This window comes from Dermacentor variabilis, unplaced genomic scaffold (genome assembly GCF_050947875.1).
Source record: "Dermacentor variabilis isolate Ectoservices unplaced genomic scaffold, ASM5094787v1 scaffold_12, whole genome shotgun sequence".
NCBI lineage: Eukaryota > Metazoa > Arthropoda > Arachnida > Ixodida > Ixodidae > Dermacentor > Dermacentor variabilis.
The window spans coordinates 47,745,818-47,765,471 of record NW_027460280.1 but is presented as its reverse complement, the minus strand read 5'-3'; the positions used below and the strand labels follow the sequence as shown (position 1 = coordinate 47,765,471).

The 19,654-nt window shown below is 46.1% G+C and overlaps 1 protein-coding gene and 1 non-coding gene across 2 annotated transcripts in view; one reads left to right on the top strand and one right to left on the bottom strand.

Annotated features, from left to right (window-relative positions):
* Window positions 1–13,839: 13,839 nt before the first annotated feature.
* TRNAI-AAU (transfer RNA isoleucine (anticodon AAU)) lies at window positions 13,840–13,913 on the bottom strand. Its single transcript has one exon. It is a non-coding gene; the product is annotated as a tRNA-Ile (tRNA).
* A 753-nt stretch (window positions 13,914–14,666) lies between these two features.
* The window catches only part of LOC142565850 (RRP12-like protein), a 63,754-nt gene continuing 58,766 nt past the window's right edge, over window positions 14,667–19,654 (top strand). Inside the window, exons 1-4 of the mRNA XM_075676399.1 lie at window positions 14,667–14,887; window positions 18,033–18,204; window positions 18,949–19,152; window positions 19,251–19,356. Coding sequence (XP_075532514.1) covers window positions 14,719–14,887; window positions 18,033–18,204; window positions 18,949–19,152; window positions 19,251–19,356 — 651 coding nt within the window. The 5' untranslated portion in view covers window positions 14,667–14,718. The remainder of the gene's footprint in view (window positions 14,888–18,032; window positions 18,205–18,948; window positions 19,153–19,250; window positions 19,357–19,654) is intronic.

Below are 19,654 nucleotides of genomic sequence, written 5' to 3'. Positions count from 1 at the left end.
AAATTTCATATGAAGACGCAATTTGAAATTTGGGCATCACTTAGTGCACGTTTCTGCATATAAATGTTTTCCGCGCTTGCTATGCGTTAAAATAAAAGGAAAAGCTACTCACAAATTGACAGCTGCATCAAGCGACCGACGCCTCTCCGACGCTTGATGCGCCACACCCATATAAAGTTTTCTGGCTAGGTATACTACGGCGTTTTTTTATTTATTTATTTATTTGTGCATACTCCCAAAATGCTTTGACAGGTAAATGATTATGTTGATTGATTGTCTGAATTCCGCAAGCCGCATCTGGGTCCGTATCAAAAAGGTTACTACGCTAGAATTGTTCGTAAGAACAAATTCCAGTCAATCCTGATGCTGGCGCATATAATTGGCGCAGGCGGCAGCCGATGGCAAATAGCACTTACAAACGAAAAGCTTTGTGAATTTGACCCTTGAACTGTTAGCAGGCTGTCATTACCGCTTTCAGCAAATAAGCCCGGCAAAAAATAAAAGAAAAAAAATAGTTATAGTAATAAAGAGAAAGTAAAATCCAAGTAGGATAACGTGTGTGTTTTGTGTGTGTGTGAGAGAGAGAAAGAGAGATAGAGCCTTTGCCTATCTCGAACATCAAGTAAGTTTAGAGAGACATGAACGTGCAAGTCTAATTAGGCGGGTAGTGTTCTTGTAAAATTCTTCGTTCATTTGACGAAAATGGTTTAGCTACTGCTAGCGGAGAAAATAAAAGCCAAGCTACCCTTTATGGAATTTCGCGCCGAAACCTCATTGCCAATACGGAAGTGTGTGGTGACGGATTTCAAAGTATTTTCCCTTATTAAGACTGTTACTTGCGCCGGACATATTCTCGAAACTTCCTAGGCCGAGTCCGTGGTTCTTTCAGAAATGTAATGTTTCTTTTTTTTTTTTCTTATGAACTGCCGACTATACATATATATATATATATAGTAGACGTTGTCAAAATCTATTATGCGTAGCAACTTATGTGTAGGAACATTATGTGTAGAAGTTTACCGTCTTTTGTTTTCTGCGTCCTTAGAGGATTGCAAATCTTCATCTAATGGTAACAGCTTTACCGCAGAAGCACAATTTACTCATACTGCTCAGCAGAACGTTCCTTTCTGGTGCCCTTTTAAATCCTCGAGAAGCGATTTTCTGGGTACAAATATACCGTTCACTATAGAGCTTTAATATTTACTTTCTGCTGAAGTACACAGAAATCTAATTCATTATTGGGACACTATCACCCGCTTACATTTGACAAACGCGCCTGCGTTTGCAGCTGGGGCGCCCTCGCAACCCGTTATAAATTTATAAGGCTAACAGATTAGCTATTATTTTCAAATTAGGGTTTAAGCTCAACGGCTAAGCACAAGCGGTACGCACTGTATCAGAAATCAGATGTAAGGCGCATATACCGGACTTCAGTGATTGACACGAGCAAGAACTTCGCTCGTTCCCGATTTAAATTTCTTTGCGAATTTAAAGAGCTATACTCCCCGTCCTCTCTATATGCGCTTATGCATTTTCTTATGTTTGTGCGCATTTTCGCTATTTAAGTTACAGCGTTCATCATCATCATGTTCTCACCCTTTTGTCACATGCCGCCCTGTTAACGCTTCGCAACACCTACCTCACAAGAAATCCGGTACAAGATACATACGAGCACTAGCAAATAACCTCCCTTGGCCTCGCTAACCAGTCTCGCATGCAGCGTAACAACAAGGGTGGTAGGTGCAATGGGAATCTTAGCCTTTTGATTTTAGTAATTACTTGGGTTCACCTAGAACAATGGTTTTATGTTCTTTGATCACCTCTGCAGAGACAAATTGATATTCTTTGTCCCTCCGATTTCGTCTTAACCCAAATATTAAAATAAAAAAAAGCACATGTCAATAATATATTTACTACACTTGCATGGAAGGAGAGGGGAGCCTTTTTCCCCCCTTTTCTTTCTCTTAATCGAAATGGGAAGCCATCTAAGCAACTTGAACGTATCCAAAGATTTGACTTCATCGACTTTCATGCGTGGCACGACAATCGCATGAAATTGCGACACTCGCTCGATCTGTCCAAAGCCTCACACGTGCACAAGATATGACCAGACCTTGCGCACCACGTTTAACCAACTTTGATTACTTTAAGGAACTTTGGTATAAGTTGTGTGGGGGGGAACGTGCTGACACGCTGTCCTTTAGGACGAATACATGCATTTTCGCTGGGTGTAAGCGTCTGTAAAAAAATGTCTTCGCGAAAAATTTGGCACTAAATTGCCATCTTTCACAATGCCCAACAAACAATACGACGCAGTGACCAAACGTGCATGGGAGCATTGCGGTCTGGTTGCAGCAGTTGGCTTGCAGTTGTGGTACAAGTTTTTCGGCGCGCAGGGCGTACGTGCTACTGAATACTGAATTTTATACCGTTCGCGTATCTCGTCACATCTTGATACGCATAACGCTTGCAACATTTCTGCTTTGAGAAAACGGGTTGCTTTTATTCTGTTAGATTGGTATCTAATTCTTTATTGTCTAACGGATACGTCACTGTCATTTAACCGTGAAGGTAGCCACAAATTCACAAACTGTCCCACCGCCATCACTCAGGAAAAAGAGAACGTGTTGTAAAGGAACAAACGTTTTAGTTGTGCATGGACACTTAAATTGCTCTGCATATGTGGCATACAATCTTGGCGAATACCAGAACGCGCGTGTACGACTCTACCATAAAACAAGATTAAGGGTTTACAGCGTGTAATATTCTAGTAACTACTTCAAGCCTGATTGCGGGCCTGGTACTGCATACGACGCAAATGCTTTTCGCAGAGGTCACCAATCAAAGGTGACAATAAAAATTATTTCTGTAATACCGGGATCCTAAGTAGCACTAAATAGACAAGGATTGCCATAAGAATGACACCGAATGGCTTTATATATTGCCGTTCTTATGTCCGTCTTTGTTTTCTTTTTTGTTTTTTTAGTGCTACTTATGACCCCAGAACAAACAGTAGGCTCGTGACACTTGATATTATTCACATAGAAAAAAGAATGATAATGTTGAGACTCCCCCCCCCCCCCCCAATATCGGAAAACATAAATAAATTTCACATATACAAATGCTTCCTGTGGCTTTTACTGCTGGCAAACTCTGATATTGGTCCATCAAAATAAATATTTATCAACGAAGTCCTTCTCGATAGACACAATGACAAGAGAGTGCAGCTTCCTCTCGCCGAGGGTTGAGCGCAGGCAATTCTTAATTAAGGAAAGCTTCGAAAATGAGCGTTCGGTCTCACAAGTTGAGACTGAAACATTCAAATAAATAGTACAGGAAATATAGAAGTAAGGAAAAAATGCCTAAAATTTGTTTCCTCCAACATTTCCAGGAGGCCACGAGGGGTACTATCTCGCAATGTACAGCTGTGCGCTAATAACAGAATTGCGCGATTTCAGCCGAAATTGTCGAGTCACATTTCGACTAATTCGTCGGACTGCTTGATGGGCTCTGCGCTGCACTCACTCCCTCGAGAGCTGACAAAAATTACAAGTTTCTCGCAAAGAGATGATAGTGAAAGCATATTTAGCGCCAGCAAACAAGGACGGAAGGGAGAAGACACCACAATGCGCTAACTTCAACAACTTCATTTTCAGGAAATACACCTATATAACCCATGCACAGTGGCGCCACATTATCCAAATCTTACTCATCCAAAAAAGCCGTCTCTTTATCTAACAAGTCGACTGAAGGGGCACTAACACACGTGTCACTATTGCGCCAGATAGCCTGCGCCTCAATAATCTCTCGCACATCTTTATCTTTGTGCTTCGCAAGAACCCGGCAGGATCCATACACCGGCGCACAGCCGCATTCCTGACAGTGAGTCGACAAATGACCGTTGTTGCGTTTCGCCTGCGACACGTGGTTTTGCCGGCGCGACGGCGGCGGGGCGGCGGACATTTTGGCCCGATCGTCGTCACCGCAACACTCATCGCCAGGTGTTTCCAGGCGCGTCTGCGGCGATGCGACCGCCTAGGGATTTCGTTCCAGTCATTGTGCCCGAAACAGGCGATGCCAAAGCAGGGATCTCATTCCAGTTATTGGGCCCGAAACAGGCGATGCCAAAGCAGGGATCTCGTTCCAGTCATTGTGCCCGAAACAGGCGATGCCAAAGCAGGGACCATCTTCTCGTTACAGTCATTGTGTCCGACCGGCAGCGCCACGACAGTGTGCTGCGCAGCGCCACGACCAGGTGCTACGAGATCGTGCGCAGCGCCACGACATGGTGCTACGGCATCGCTACGACAGTGTGCGTCACCATTAGCCCATTGTACATTCACGTGCTCGTCTTTTGAGGGGTTCCTTCTTGCCCTCAACTGCGAGAGTATAAAAACAGCTGCCCCCGGACGCCAGAGGAGGGCTCCGATTTCTTCTGTTGAGTGAAGTGCTCTCCCGTCTCTCTACTACGGTCAAACCTGACCGCCAACTCTTTGCGATGTTAAAATAAACAAGTTGTTTTCGTTGTTACCTGTCGACTCATGCTTTGCCGGGACCTTCGGATGCTTGCAGTTGTACCCCAGGCCGCCAGGCCAACGCTACCCTTGGGGCTTGCGACCCAGGTACAACCACGGGCGTCAGCGCCGAGTTCCCAACAGATCGTACCAGCAGTCCGATCCAAACATCTGGTGGCAGCGGTGGGATCGCCTACGACTTCAAACAACTGTCTGCCAGCGGCGAGATCACGACAACGGAGGCCAGCAGCAAAGAGATGCAGTTGACAGTATGCTGAGCAGCTCAACGACGATCCGGGAGCAGTGCAACGAGCCCTGTGTGACGACTGGTTGCCTGCAGCGGAACGACTGCGCGGAATTCCTGCCTGCGAGGTTTGGTGAGTGCGGGACTTTCTTCTTCTGAGCTTTGCCAGGCTTTTGTTAGTGTCAGAAACAGAGCTGGTAATTGTGGTTGTCGTTGCTGCCGGGTTAGTTTGCGGCAAGACAATAGTAAGCAGTAGAGAAAGCAGCATTCAGAGCAGCCATGGATTTGAAGTCGTTGCGCAAACCGAAATTGTTGGAGCTTGCAAGAGAGTTGGGTCTGGATGTCTCAGACAAACTCAGAAAACCAGAACTGATAAAGGCTATTCTTGAGTTAGAGGCTGAGGATGACGAGCTGTCGGAATGCCTTGAGACTATTGAAGAGAGGGAGACTGCAAAAAGAGAAGAGCGCGAACGTAAAGAACAGAAAGAGCGAGAGCAACAAGAGAAAAAAGAAGAGCGTGACCGTCAACACGCTTTGGAAATGAAGCGTCTCGAGATAGAGATGGAACGCGCTCGTAATGGAAGTCAGGCACACGGTGCAGGAGAACGCGTATTGTTCAAAATGACTGACCTGATGCGGCCGTTTAAGCTTGGAGAGGACATTGGTTTGTTCCTGGTTAACTTTGAGCGAACGTGCGAGAAGCAGGGGTTCTCTCGGGAAACGTGGCCACAGCGCTTGCTCACTTTGTTACCCGGCGAGGCGGCCGACGTAGTCGCTCGCTTGGATAGAGAGGAAGCAGAGGATTTCGACAAAGTAAAATCGAGTCTGCTAAAAAAGTACCGGCTGTCTGCGGAAGCGTTCCGTCGGAAGTTTCGGGAAAATGAGAAAGGCAAAAGTGAGTCATATACAGAGTTTGCGTATAGGCTTATGTCGAACATGCAGGAGTGGCTCAAAGAAGAGAAAGCGTTTGGTGACCACGATAAAGTTCTGCAGTGTTTCGGGCTAGAACAGTTTTATAGTCGGTTACCGGAGAACGTGCGATACTGGGTCTTGGATAGGCCAGACGTGAGTACGGTGGCTAGAGCCGCTGAGCTAGCCGAGGAGTTTGTGACGCGTCGAGCTCGCGGAGCTAAGGACGGTCAAAAGGGTGAATTTGGCTCCAAGTCTGAGAGGCCAAGGTTCACGCCCATGAGATTTAAGGGAGACACGCGTAGTGAGGATGCGAGTGAAAGCAATCCGACCAAACGTAAAGAGACGGCAGCCGAAGCCGAACGCAGAAAGCGGTTCGAGATGAGGCGAGCGGGCGTTTGTTATACGTGCCAGAAGCCGGGTCACTTTTCGGCGCAGTGTCCGGAAACAACACCAAAAGTTGTGTTTTTTTCAATAGGCAGCACGGACGAGAACATGAAGCTTCTCGAGCCTTACATGCGAGACCTCCTCGTGAACGGGAAAGAGTGCCGAGTGCTTCGCGATTCCGCAGCTACGATGGATGTAGTTCACCCATCTTACGTAGAACCCCATATGTTCACGGGCGAGTGCGCGTGGATCAAGCAAGCCGTGGAAGCTCATAGCGTGTGTCTGCCGGTAGCAAAAGTGCTTATTGAAGGACCTTTCGGAGCGCTTGAGACGGAGGCGGCAGTGTCATCTATGCTGCCACCCCAGTACCCGTACCTATTTTCAAACAGGTCCGATCACCTCCTGCGCGAGAAGGGGCTTTTGTTTGGTGAAGCTAGTGTTCAGGCCTTAACCAGATCGAAGGTTCGGGAGCTCGCTGCAAAGGCGGTAGTTGCGGGGCCGACGTTATCAAACAACGAAAAAGGGTCAGAGGCGCAGCAAGCTGATATTCAGAGCACGCCCGAACAGAATAAAATTGAGTCTGTAGCGTTGAAGGCGCCAGATACTGGAGAGGAAAATCCCGACGCGGGAAAGTTAGAAGAGCTATCTACTGATTTGCTCATCGCGCCTACGTCAGACGGACTTGATAGGTTGCTAAAAGTCAGCCGGACGGCTTTGATAGCCGAGCAAAAAAAGGATGGCAGCCTGGAAAACGTGCGCTGCAAGGTCAAAGAAGGTATCGCCAGGAAAACTGCGCGTTTTGTGGAAAGAGGTGGAGTCCTGTACCGGAAGTATCTAGACCGCCGAGGAGTGGAGTTCGATCAGCTGGTCGTGCCTCAATGCTATCGTCAGGATCTGTTGCGCTTGTCACATGGGGGTTCGTGGTCCGGACACCTAGGAGTTAAGAAAACTAAGGACCGTCTCTTGCAAGAGTACTATTGGCCAGGGTGTTTTCGGGACGCAGACCATTTCGTGAGGACATGTGACACTTGTCAGCGGGTGGGCAAACCAGGGGACAAATCGAGGGCGCCGTTGAAATTGGTACCTATCATTACGGAGCCTTTTAGACGGCTCGTTATTGATACTGTGGGACCTCTGCCGGTAACAGCCACGGGGTACAGACACATTTTGACTGTGATCTGCCCAGCGACAAAGTTCCCTGAAGCAGTGCCGCTTAAAGAACTCAGCTCAGTTGAGATAGTTAATGCACTACTGTCCATATTTGCGCGAGTTGGTTTTCCTGCAGAAATTCAATCAGATCAGGGCACAGTGTTTACTAGCGCTTTGACGACAACTTTTCTCGAAAGGTGTGGGGTAAAGCTGCTACACAGCTCAGTGTACCACCCACAGTCGAATTCCGTTGAGAAGCTCCACTCCGTCATGAAGCGCGTGTTGAGAGCCTTGTGTTTTGAACATCAAACTGACTGGGAGCTGTGTCTGCCTGGGGTGATGTTTGCTTTAAGGACCGCGCCGCATGCGGCTACGGGGTTTTCGCCAGCTGAACTGGTGTACGGTCGCTCGCTTCGATCTCCGCTTCGCATGCTTCGAGAATCATGGGAAGGTAGGGGCGACGACCCAGTCGTGGTGGAGTACGTGCTTAAGCTCCTCGAACGCTTAAGAAGGGCACAGGAGTTGTCAGGTGAAGCAATGACAAAGGCCCAGCAGAGGGCCAAGGTTTATTATGATCGGACAGCCAGGGCCCGTCGTTTTGAGGTTGGCGATGAGGTCATGATATTGCGCACATCGCTAAACAACAAACTAGACGTGCAGTGGGAGGGCCCAGCGCGAATTGTTCAGAAACTGTCGGACGTTAACTACGTGGTAAGTCTGCCAGGAAAGCGGAAAGCACAGCAAGTTTACCACTGTAATCTGCTCAAACCTTATAGACAAAGGGAAGCAGTGGTGTGCATGATGGTAAACGTTCCTGAAGAGCTTCCGGTCGAGCTTCCAGGACTAGGCTCAGTGACGAACAGGGAAGACACCGGTCAAGTCATTAGTGACCTTATCAGTAAAGCACCGCTGTCGCCTGAGCAGAAAACCGAACTACACCAGCTATTACAAGAGTTTCAAGGTCTGTTCTCTGAGAGGCCTGGTAGGACTTCTGTACTTACTCATGATATAGAACTTACCTCCACAGAGCCAGTACGATCCAAGGCGTATCGGGTGTCACCCCGCCAGAGCGATATTATGGAGGCTGAGGTAAAGAAAATGCTACAGCTCGGTGTTATTGAGGCAGGTGAGAGTGATTATACCTCCCCTTTGATTTTAGTTGAGGTACCGGGCAAGGAACCTCGTCCTTGCGTCGACTACCGCAGGCTTAATTCCATCACTAAGGATCAAATTTATCCGATCCCTAACATCGAGGAGCGCCTTGAGAAAGTTAGTAGCGCTCAGTTTATTTCCACCCTAGATCTTGTCAGGGGTTATTGGCAGGTTCCACTTACAGAAGAGGCTAGTAGGTATGCGGCGTTCATTTCACCAATGGGAACATTCCGTCCTAAAGTGTTGAGTTTTGGTTTGAAGAACGCGCCATACTGTTTTTCAAGTCTCATGGATAAAGTGTTGCGGGGACAGCAAGAATTCGCTTTACCGTATCTAGACGACGTAGCGATATTCTCCGCATCCTGGTCTGAGCATATGACACACTTGCGGGCAGTGCTAACCCGCCTGCGCGAAGCAGGCTTGACAGTAAAGGCTCCTAAGTGCCAGTTAGCACAGGCCGAGGTTGTCTACCTCGGTCACGTGATTGGTCAGGGTCGTCGCCGCCCCTCTGAAATAAAAGTGGCCGCTGTGCGAGACTTTCCGCAACCGCGCACAAAGACCGATATTCGGTCGTTCTTAGGTGTCGCCGGCTACTATCAGAGGTACATCCCTAGGTACTCTGATATCGCGGCTCCCCTGACGGATGCTCTAAGAAAGACAGAGCCTCAAACAGTCGTCTGGGACGAGACAAAGGAAAGAGCTTTTAGCGCCCTAAAGAGTGCCCTAACAAGCCAGCCTGTGCTACGATCGCCAGACTATACAAAAGGGTTCATTGTTCAGTGCGATGCTAGTGAGCGAGGCATGGGCGTTGTACTGTGCCAACGGGAAAATGGAGAAGTAGAACACCCCGTCCTGTATGCTAGTCGTAAGCTGACCAGTCGTGAGCAGGCGTATAGCGCCACCGAGAAAGAGTGTGCATGTCTCGTGTGGGCCGTTCAGAAATTGTCATGCTATCTAGCCGGCTCGAGGTTTATCATTGAGACAGATCACTGCCCTCTCCAATGGCTGCAGACCATCTCTCCCAAAAATGGCCGCCTCCTGCGCTGGAGCCTCGCTTTACAACAATATTCCTTTGAGGTGCGTTACAAAAAGGGGAGTCTCAACGGTAACGCCGATGGCTTAAGTCGAAGCCCCTAACGTAGGAATCAGCCTCAAAATTGTTTGTTACTGATGTTTTTCTTCCTGAGGCAGGATTTTTTTTAACATATTGCTTTTGTTTAGTGTTTCAAAGTGATGATATGCTTTCTAGTGCAATTTTTCAATTTGTGGACGCGTTCTGAGTGATGCTAGACTACTGTAAGGAACTAGGCAGTGGTATAAAAAGGGGAAAGAGCCTGGCAGGGCTTAGTGAGGGTTGTGCCGTGCTTGCTGACTGAGCGGTTGAGTTTTCAGCGTAGTTCTAACGCTTGCCGGGAACGAGAACAAAAATGTGAACTCTCCCGAAGTCACTTTGCAGTGTCCCGTGCGAACCTGAACGAGAGAACGAGGCCTTCTCTGTGCGCTGCGCTCAAGAAACGTCAAGGGACGCCCGACTTCGGTTATGAGCATCATCGAGCGACATCCCTCCGGACAGCGGATGCAGTCCCCTGTCCATCGGGATCTCCTTTCCCCGGCGGGGCGGTCTGTTGCGTTTCGCCTGCGACACGTGGTTTTGCCGGCGCGACGGCGGCGGGGCGGCGGACATTTTGGCCCGATCGTCGTCACCGCAACACTCATCGCCAGGTGTTTCCAGGCGCGTCTGCGGCGATGCGACCGCCTAGGGATTTCGTTCCAGTCATTGTGCCCGAAACAGGCGATGCCAAAGCAGGGATCTCATTCCAGTTATTGGGCCCGAAACAGGCGATGCCAAAGCAGGGATCTCGTTCCAGTCATTGTGCCCGAAACAGGCGATGCCAAAGCAGGGACCATCTTCTCGTTACAGTCATTGTGTCCGACCGGCAGCGCCACGACAGTGTGCTGCGCAGCGCCACGACAGTGTGCTGCGCAGCGCCACGACCAGGTGCTACGAGATCGTGCGCAGCGCCACGACATGGTGCTACGGCATCGCTACGACAGTGTGCGTCACCATTAGCCCATTGTACATTCACGTGCTCGTCTTTTGAGGGGTTCCTTCTTGCCCTCAACTGCGAGAGTATAAAAACAGCTGCCCCCGGACGCCAGAGGAGGGCTCCGATTTCTTCTGTTGAGTGAAGTGCTCTCCCGTCTCTCTACTACGGTCAAACCTGACCGCCAACTCTTTGCGATGTTAAAATAAACAAGTTGTTTTCGTTGTTACCTGTCGACTCATGCTTTGCCGGGACCTTCGGATGCTTGCAGTTGTACCCCAGGCCGCCAGGCCAACGCTACCCTTGGGGCTTGCGACCCAGGTACAACCACGGGCGTCAGCGCCGAGTTCCCAACAGATCGTACCAGCAGTCCGATCCAAACACCGTATTGCTTATTTTTCACTTTTTGGCAATGTTCCCGTAATCGGTCATTAAGACATCTCCCTGTCTGTCCGATGTATTTTTCCCACAGGACAGCGGAAGCTCATATACAACAGCTTCTACGCATCCCACTGGCGCTTTTCGATGATTCGTAGAGCATCCGGCAGCTGGCTTACGGTACGGGTCCGTCAATCGACATATTTTTGCCAGCTTTTCTGGTGCGGAAAAGACCACTTTTGTGTCCACCCGGCTAGCCATTTTCTTAAGTTTATGTGCCGTTCTATGCAGGTAGGGCACTACCGCTACCTTCTTTCCACGTTCCGTCCCTTGATTTGCCGTGTCCCGAGTTGCGCTATCTGACCTGCACTTTTTTAGCAGCCCCTCGACGACCGAAACTTGCACTGATTCCGGAAACCCTGCTGCCGATAACCTTCCCGATTGATCCATAAGGCTCGTATAGATCTTGTGGTGGCAAGACTTCTTTAGAGCATTTCCAAAGCATAAGTTGGCAATGCTCCTTTTGACGAGCTTCGAGTGGGCTGACCTCCTATACGATAACAGGGGCTTATTAGCTCTAGGTTTATATTCCCAGCACGTGTGCCGTTCCATGAACTCGAGCTGAATATCTAGGAAACGCAGCACGTTATTGGTGGGCTCTTCAATCGTGAGAGTAAGTGGGCTAAGGCCTGCAGAAAAAACTTCGTAAAGCTTGCCTACTGTAAAACGTGCGTCTGTTTCAAAAAGAACGAGATAGTCGTCAACGTATCTGACAACTTTAACCACCCTGTGCTCCGACAAGGTACGGGACAGGTTCCTGTTATGGTGAGCTTGAAAAATGTCACTTAGTATGGGCGCCAAACATGAACCGATGCAAACCCCTTGCTTTTGAATGAATATGTCGTCATTCCATGCTGCATATGTAGAGTGAAGGTAGCAACTAAGCATATCTAAAAAGCCCTGAGCGGACAAACCGGCTGAATTTTGGAACGAAACCACGCCATAGTCTATGCACTCTTTTACACAAGTTATTAGTTTCTTTTGAGGCAAGGAGTAGTACAAGTCCTTTATGTCAAAGGAGCAAGCTGATAAGCTTTTGTCAGAATTTTCTTTCAGGAAATCTACGATTTCTGCAGAGCTCCTAACCAAAAATGGGTCGTCAATATTAAGAATTCGCAGCTTATTTTGCAAGAAAAGAGCGAACTTTTCTGCCATGACCCTGTTTCTGAAACTATTACCCTTAATGGGTAGTCGGGTTTGTGCGTCTTCGCACTAAACAAAATTTGAAGGCAACCAGACTTCGCGTTGTCAATTTCACGGACCAACTGACTAAGGTCTGCCTTCTTACAAAGACGCTTTGCTTCTAGCTTGATTTTTCTGAGAGATACATTACTACACTGATCGAACACAGAGGCAATCGCAGAGCAGGTTTTCGTATTAAAATCACCTTCCTTGAGGACAACAAAGCCATCTTCCTTGTCCGCTGGCAAAACACACAGACCGTTCTGCCTCAAAAACGAAGTTGCGCGCTTAACCGGTACACGTGAGACCATCGGTTTGTTGTGCGAAACCACATCGACCCCTTCAGAGATACATCGGTTCACTTCGCCTTGTGGGGCGCACTTTGAAATCCTTCGCACAATGCTTAGAAGTTTCGGCGCGCTCAACCTTGGTTCTACGGCGAGCTTGGGGCCAAGTTCAAGAACACCTTCAACGTAGTCTGGAAAACTAACCTCGCCGAAGTCAGCATCTCCGGTCAACATGGGAGACACGTGGAATCGACGAGGGAGAAAAATTTGACTTCTTGTAGCGCCTCAACTATCCGTCTCCTCTGCCATCATGTCAACAAGTTCGTCGCAGATCGACTTGGAAACATAAGATGGACGTATTACGTATTTTCTGTGAACAAATTAGAAAAAGAAATAATAAAAGGGGGTGAGGGGAAGGCGCGCGGCGACTGTCGTTACAAAAGAGAAATAGATGAAGGTTGCTTGCGAGCGCTTGTCGAGCCACTGAAGAGAAACTGTGCACGAAGGGCACGTCGCCTAGCTCTTCGCGCTACACTTTCCTTGCTTCTCCTTTTTTTTAAAGGCCCCTTTTTATAGAATTGCTGTAGGACGCTCCTTGCAAAGGGGGCTGCAGCTCTCTTCCTTAGACTGTAGGTTGATCGGGCCCTGCAAATATGTCAGCTGATGTAGAATGGATTGAGAATGTTTTAATCGTTTCAGAGTATGTCGTTTCGGAGCAAATTCTCAATTTCTCGGCCCTTTTACGTGCTTTAGCCCAAATAATTTTGCATTTTCTTTTAGGCTGCCTGACCTAACAGATCGATTTCCGAGATTGCCCTTAAAATTATATAAGAAGTATATATATATATATGTATATATATATATATATATATATATATATATATATATATATATATATATATATATATATAGCTAAGCTAAAATTACGCATTACGTACGGTGCGCTGGTTGTTAATGAGGAAGTTCGTGAATATATTTTGCAACTGTGTTGACTGTATTGCTAGAAAAAGTTACCGCATTTAGCTTCCGTACGCAATCGCATGCGTGCGGAAGCCAAATCGGCCACCAATATGTATCACTCTGCACGTTCCTTCTATGCTCGGCTGCACGTTCGCTGCTCGCCAGTGGCGTTTGCTCGTGCGGGCATTCACGAGATGGTTTCCACGACGGGCTACAAATAAATAACTAGATAAGCAAAACAACTAAAAAACAAGTTGATCTAGAACAACGTATTAGAAGCCGTATAAGTACATGATTTGTTTGTTTTTAATCGTATAATCTTTTTCCCTTCCAAGCTGAGCCTATATAAGGAACTTATTCACAGAAATTGGTCAAAAAACGCCGAACTATTCCTAAGCGCGAACGCAGCCACCGCAAGAAGTCTCTCTAGCCTCCACAGCGTTGCACCTGTGGGAAACGGAGTGACAGTTTTCACCATAGAGCAGAGTACTATTTCTTGGTAACTCTCGCGCGTGTGTGCTTACTTCTTTATATTACGAGAATTCACCATAAAAAAAAAAGAAAAAAAATTATGGCCTGCGCAGGGATCGAACCTACGACCTTCGCGTTATTAGCACGACGCTCTAACCGACTGAGCTAGCAGGCCGATGCAAACCGCAGTGTTATTGCATTTAAAATAAGATACAGTTATACGCACGACCTACTATACAGTGGGTCGTGGTTATAAGTCATACCTGGTCATACGCGAGTTTTCAGTCGCAAGTTGTATTGGACACAAATAATGACAGAACTAGAGCCACTGTGCCAAGAGCTCTTATATTTGCTCCTTCCCAGATGTATACAAAAGCTCCTTCATGACCACAGGTATTTCCGTGAATTTAGTTCCTATCTCGGAAGATGGCACCACTTTCTTAATGGCACATCATGCACATTGATAGCTGGTGTCAAACAGACGTGTTTTCCGCTCCTACAATCGCTTCCGCCACATGAAACCAGCAAAAACATAGCCTTTAAGATCTGCACTTAAATCTCAATGACGTCATCACTAAAACCTAAATTTGCTGTTTGCATTGTTCAAAAAAAAAAAAAAAAGAGGAAGCCTGCAGAAGACTTTCTAATTGCCGCGGTTAAAAAAGAGTGAAATACACTGAGAGAAATAGAGAGATAAATGAGCATAGCCTTCGATAGTTTTAAGCGTGCGGTTTAAGTTAGCAGGTCATGTTGCGGGAACATTTCTTTCTCTTAGCAATCAGGACCATAAAATGCAATTTATTTCAACGATTATAAAGCAAAGGTAAGGAAAATACTCTGGTAAAAATGTAGGCAGGCAACTAGCGTTTGGTACTTCTGACGGCTTTTGCTTCTTTAGAATATACAAGCCAATCCACTCAGCCCATGTTGCGATTGCCTTTTGCGTCTCAAAACGGTGGGCAGGGGCACGTGCGATCGCGATGTCGGGCAAAAGAAGTAGTACGAAAGGTTTTAAAAAGCCGTTGGCTTCAAGGACAAAAACTAACCGAATTCGCAAAGGTCAGAGCAGTAGCGCCAACCCGAATCAACGAAAATTTCGTGATGAAGCGAAGAGCAAGGTCTTCGGATTTGGAGCGTTCCCTTCCAAAGGTTGGTATGCCGGACACGTGTTTTCTGTGTATGTGCTTAGTTTCTCCATCAGCAACCTTTGCTTGTCAAGTAACTTTGGGAAATATCAGTGTGACGGATGTGCGCTGCGAGTCAATGTGCATGGACGTCTTGTGATAGCTACGATTCTGCAGGACAATTTGTGCAGATTGACAGCGTAGGCAAGCCGTGCTGCGTGCCCACTCTGTCCTATATGCAGTGTCGCCGCCAGTGTTTTTCGCCAACTGGCTAGAGACAAAATCAAGGAAGCACAAAAAGTGGACGAGGACCCAGTACCGGGCTAACAGATCATTTTGCGTTTGAAAAGGTCACTATGGGTGAAACCATTCCTCTTGTCCGTGTATGTTGCTGCCCGCCATGCGTGGTGCGTGGATAAGTAGACTATCTCCTTTGCTGATAGATGTACCGAAGGAACGCTGACGTAAACACTATCTTGGTTATGAGTGGCCATAACTTCTGTGATTTTGCATAATTGCCTGTTTTGTTCTTAAGGCAATTCATGTCAGGCATGTCATGAAAGTTGGCTGTGCACGTGCAGTTCCTAGAACCAAAATACAACTGACCTCTGGGGAGATGACTTGAGTGCTGCAGCATGTTCCCTGGTCTTGTCTATTAGCGCGCCAGCCCATCTGCCCGACGTAAACTTTAGCACAGAACAAGGGGAGGCACTCGACGAAACGGTATTCGGTGTACCAGGTCTTGTCACTTGATGTCGCCGCGCTTTTAGCGGCTGACACTTCTGCACATTAATATATCACAGTACACAGTTCAGAAAGGAGCAGTCTCATTTTTCGTCTTTTGGCTTTCATTTTTGTCACTACCTGTACTTAGCCTGGCTGACGTTGCGGATGAAGAATCTGAAACAAAGAAAATGTTGCAGGAGTTTCTGCCAAGATTTGAACACATGCGAGGCACTGGAAGACAGGTCCTTGCTATTCTTGTATCTAGTCATTGACTTTTCTCCGGGTCATGCCTGCTGGTATTATGAACTTCGCTCAAAAAAGGTCCTACTAAACTTCGAATCCAGTCATTTGAAGACCTTAAGGATAGGGTTGTGAAGATTTGCTGGCTTGAGAAAGCAGGGTTTCCACTGGAGCTACTGCCCTCCTTAGTGGAGAACTTGATCTGGAAGATAAAATGGCCAAATATGCTTAATCTTGATGCACCTTGTCCTAAAGTAGTTGTGGCATACATGCATGGTTTCATGGGCAATTAGTAGAACATAGCTAGAAAACTAGTAGAACATAGCAAGAAAAGAGCAGAAATGCTCTTTTCAGCCCCAAACAGGGCACACACTATGTGCATATGTGATGACCAACAAGAGCAGCAAGGCTGTGCCACAAACTATGCTACTTTTAGTTCCTTTACGAAACCATTGCTAACAAGTTTACACATCTTCGAGTTTCATCCATGCATCAATGCAGTTAATGCGCCGGGACATAGTTGAGGTGGACACTGTACTCTCCTCTGTCCTTTCAACTGCAAACATGTGACTGTTTGGAGAGAATTTGTGTTCTGAAACACTTTTGCTTTGTGTAGTAACCAGCCTCAGCTATCTGCATGTCAGCTGGCACTCCCTAGTGAAAGGAGGTGGGGCTGTTCCCCCTCGCCCTGCAGCTCTTCTCTCTTAGAGCTGCATCTGCTTTCTAGAATGCCTGCTTTTACCAGAGATGTCAATGTACATGCGTAATTTTCTCAAAGCTTTGCTGTGTGCAGGATGCAAATGAAATTGCTGCGATACCACTCAAGTGAAGTGTAGGGCAAAAATGACGGAATGTAACTGTCTGTGCTGAAATGCCTGTTAATAGTTACCTATAATTCAAATGTGTATGTGTATATTTGACTATAAGCACTCTAAAATCTTTGTGTAAGCCTGGGAATAGTTATTGTAGGTAGGTAGTAAAAGTGATTCCAGCTTTTGTAAGACCAGTATGCTAACCGCAACACTTTTATAGTGCCCTAAGCTGTCAAGTTTCCTTTTTTTTGGAAACGGCGCTTCATTGTAACTGAATTCTAGCTGTGTGTCTTGTGTTTGTGTTGCTTTCTAACAGTGTTTGTTCAAAACCAGCTGATTATTTGCGCATGTGTGCCAGCTTGATATGGTTGCAGCAGAGGCATCTGTGTAGGTTACTCTTAAGCTCATGTCACACCATAATGGAACATCCTTCATTTGAAGGGTCACATTATGTAATGGGTTTTTTGTGCATTGATCTTTTTTCCTTTCTATAACTATACATTGGGGTAGTATCTGTAATGCTGGCCACGTGAAGCTCCACCCAAAGGAAATGTCGTCAAGCAAAAAGCTTGTGGAGCAATTGTTACACATGCATTTAAAATTGGTAATTATAGATGTCACATTATTACACGAAAAATTGGACAGAAATTTTATTTGTAATTTTTTGTAAGCATGAATTTAGTTATGCAGGATCCATTATGTGATTGTTGTCACCCTGTGTGCCATAAGATTGACTTATTAGTGCAGACATTTGAAATTGAAAGCCATGCTCTTTGGGGCTGTGACAGCATGGTCATTTTGTGCTATCACATTTCATGGTCTCCTTGCTGTTGGATTCTCTTCTGTGGCAAAGCTATGCAAGGTTGCTAGCTTGATTTCTTTATTTTGGGATGCATTTTACTAATCCTCATTATTCATCCTTGGCCAGTTGTTGCCATAATCTAATAACAAAGAAAACTGCTTCAGGAATTAAAAATCTGAAGGACCACCAGTTTTCTGGCTTACCAAGGCTCTTATTCTGGCAAAAGGGACCTGTTTGCTACTTTGGAAGCATACACTACCTCTTTAGCATAACTACATTTCTTGAGTGTGTCTTCAGCTGTTGTAATAATCTTGGATATATATATTTCTTTTGTTTCATGAATGCAACCTTTTGCGCACAAGATGATAGAGGAGAGGCTGAGACAGACGAGTGCAGACTTACAACAGCCTCTCCTTCGTTCTCGTCTTGTGTGTAAAAAGCTGCATTCATGTCCGACCAACATGCCCAAACAGTCACCTTTTTGTTTCATGTTCATTTCTGTACAAGTTTTATTGCTGTGCAGGCATGTTTACCCATGCACATTTCCCCTTTACTGAACTGAAGTTGCTGCCTGTTCTTATTCATTCAAGGTGGCGGAACACTGACAGTGGAGCAACTTCAGCAGCACAATGGTTGTGCACATGACGAAGCTTCTTTGGTTGGGGAAGCTGATGCACAGGATCGACTCAGCATTGCTGAAACTGAAAGCAATCACACTGCAGAATCAGACTGGACACTTGGCTCCATTCTGACCATGAACAAGCAAGTGGATTAGTTTTTTTCATGTGTTTCTCTGATGCTGATTTGTTTGTTCACATTGGTCACGTAAATTTTAAATACCACCTTCTTTGGGTAGCGCTTGTGTTGCTGTCTGCCAATCACAGTTTCTGATTTGATTGTGCATTTAAGCTCTTAAAGGCTTTAAAAGTGCATATCATCATCATGGCACTTTCACTGTGAGTTGTAAATGTGCATTTATTTGTATGAAATATGGGCTATTGTTTTTTTCTTGCTAACGTCCGCTTCCTCAAGTCGTAAAAAAGAAAAACCCAGGTCTTTTTTGTTTTTCCTCTGTGAGACTGCTGGCTTTTTATGCTTGCAGCCATTTCATCTGGGCTTGTATTCACAAAAATTCTCTTGCCTAAGAGCATCTCCTTGGATGACATTTCAGCATCCACCACTATTTGCAAACGTCTTGTTAATGTAATGATTTCCATGGTGGTGGCCAGAGGCAGATAGTACTTACATAGCAGTTGGTACATAGCAGTTTTGTAGTTCCATAGTATGGCTGACCTCACTGTCCCAAATTTTGAAATGTTATTCTGTACATCACAGGTTAATTATCGCTAAATGTGTAGCAGTTATGTCAACACATACAGTGTAAGGAAAAGTCTAAACTGCAACATTCACAAATTCTTGTTAAGATTGCAAAGCTCTTAAATTATGTGCATTAATTTTTGTTCTTGCATTTTCATGCTCACTTCTCCTCTGTTCTGCCAATTCCAGACTGCTTCACAAATGGGACCCGGCGTCGGCACTGCACAAAGAAATGTTAGCCATGTACAATGCATCAACTGAAATCATAAAGTCGAAGGGTGGTCAGCAGACTGACACCGAGTACTTTGCTGTTCTGATGACAACACTGGAGGCTGTTGAGGCTGATATTTCGAGGACGTCAGCTGCTGCTTTACTTGCAATTTTTGCTAAGAGGTGTGTGGTTTAATTTTTTTCAATTATATAATGCAGTTCTTGCTGATCAACTGTCACCTTATATGTATATATATGTGTATGTGTATTTCTCCTTGTAGGGTGCCTGCTGCAGTACTTAGGAAGAAATTTTCCTGGATAACAACAATGTGCATCAACTTCATGCAATCGTACGCACAGTCCACACATGTGATGCTGCTTCGAAATGTACGTATACTAATGCTTGCATCAGTGTTGGGAGGTTGTGTTTATTAACATTAACACACTTTATTATGAACACTGTTTTCTTCACCTATGTTAACCACACATTTCACTGACCATGTTTGAATTGTCCAATTACATATTGTTTTCTCAGGGTTTTACTCATTGGGATGTGCAGGAGCTTGTGCCTACTAGGTGTAAGGGGCCCAAATCTCCGAGAAGCACATCCTCCCAAGCCCATTTGTGCCTTCACTAGCTCACATCAACTACATACTATATTGCTTTAAAGTTTTCAAGTATCCTA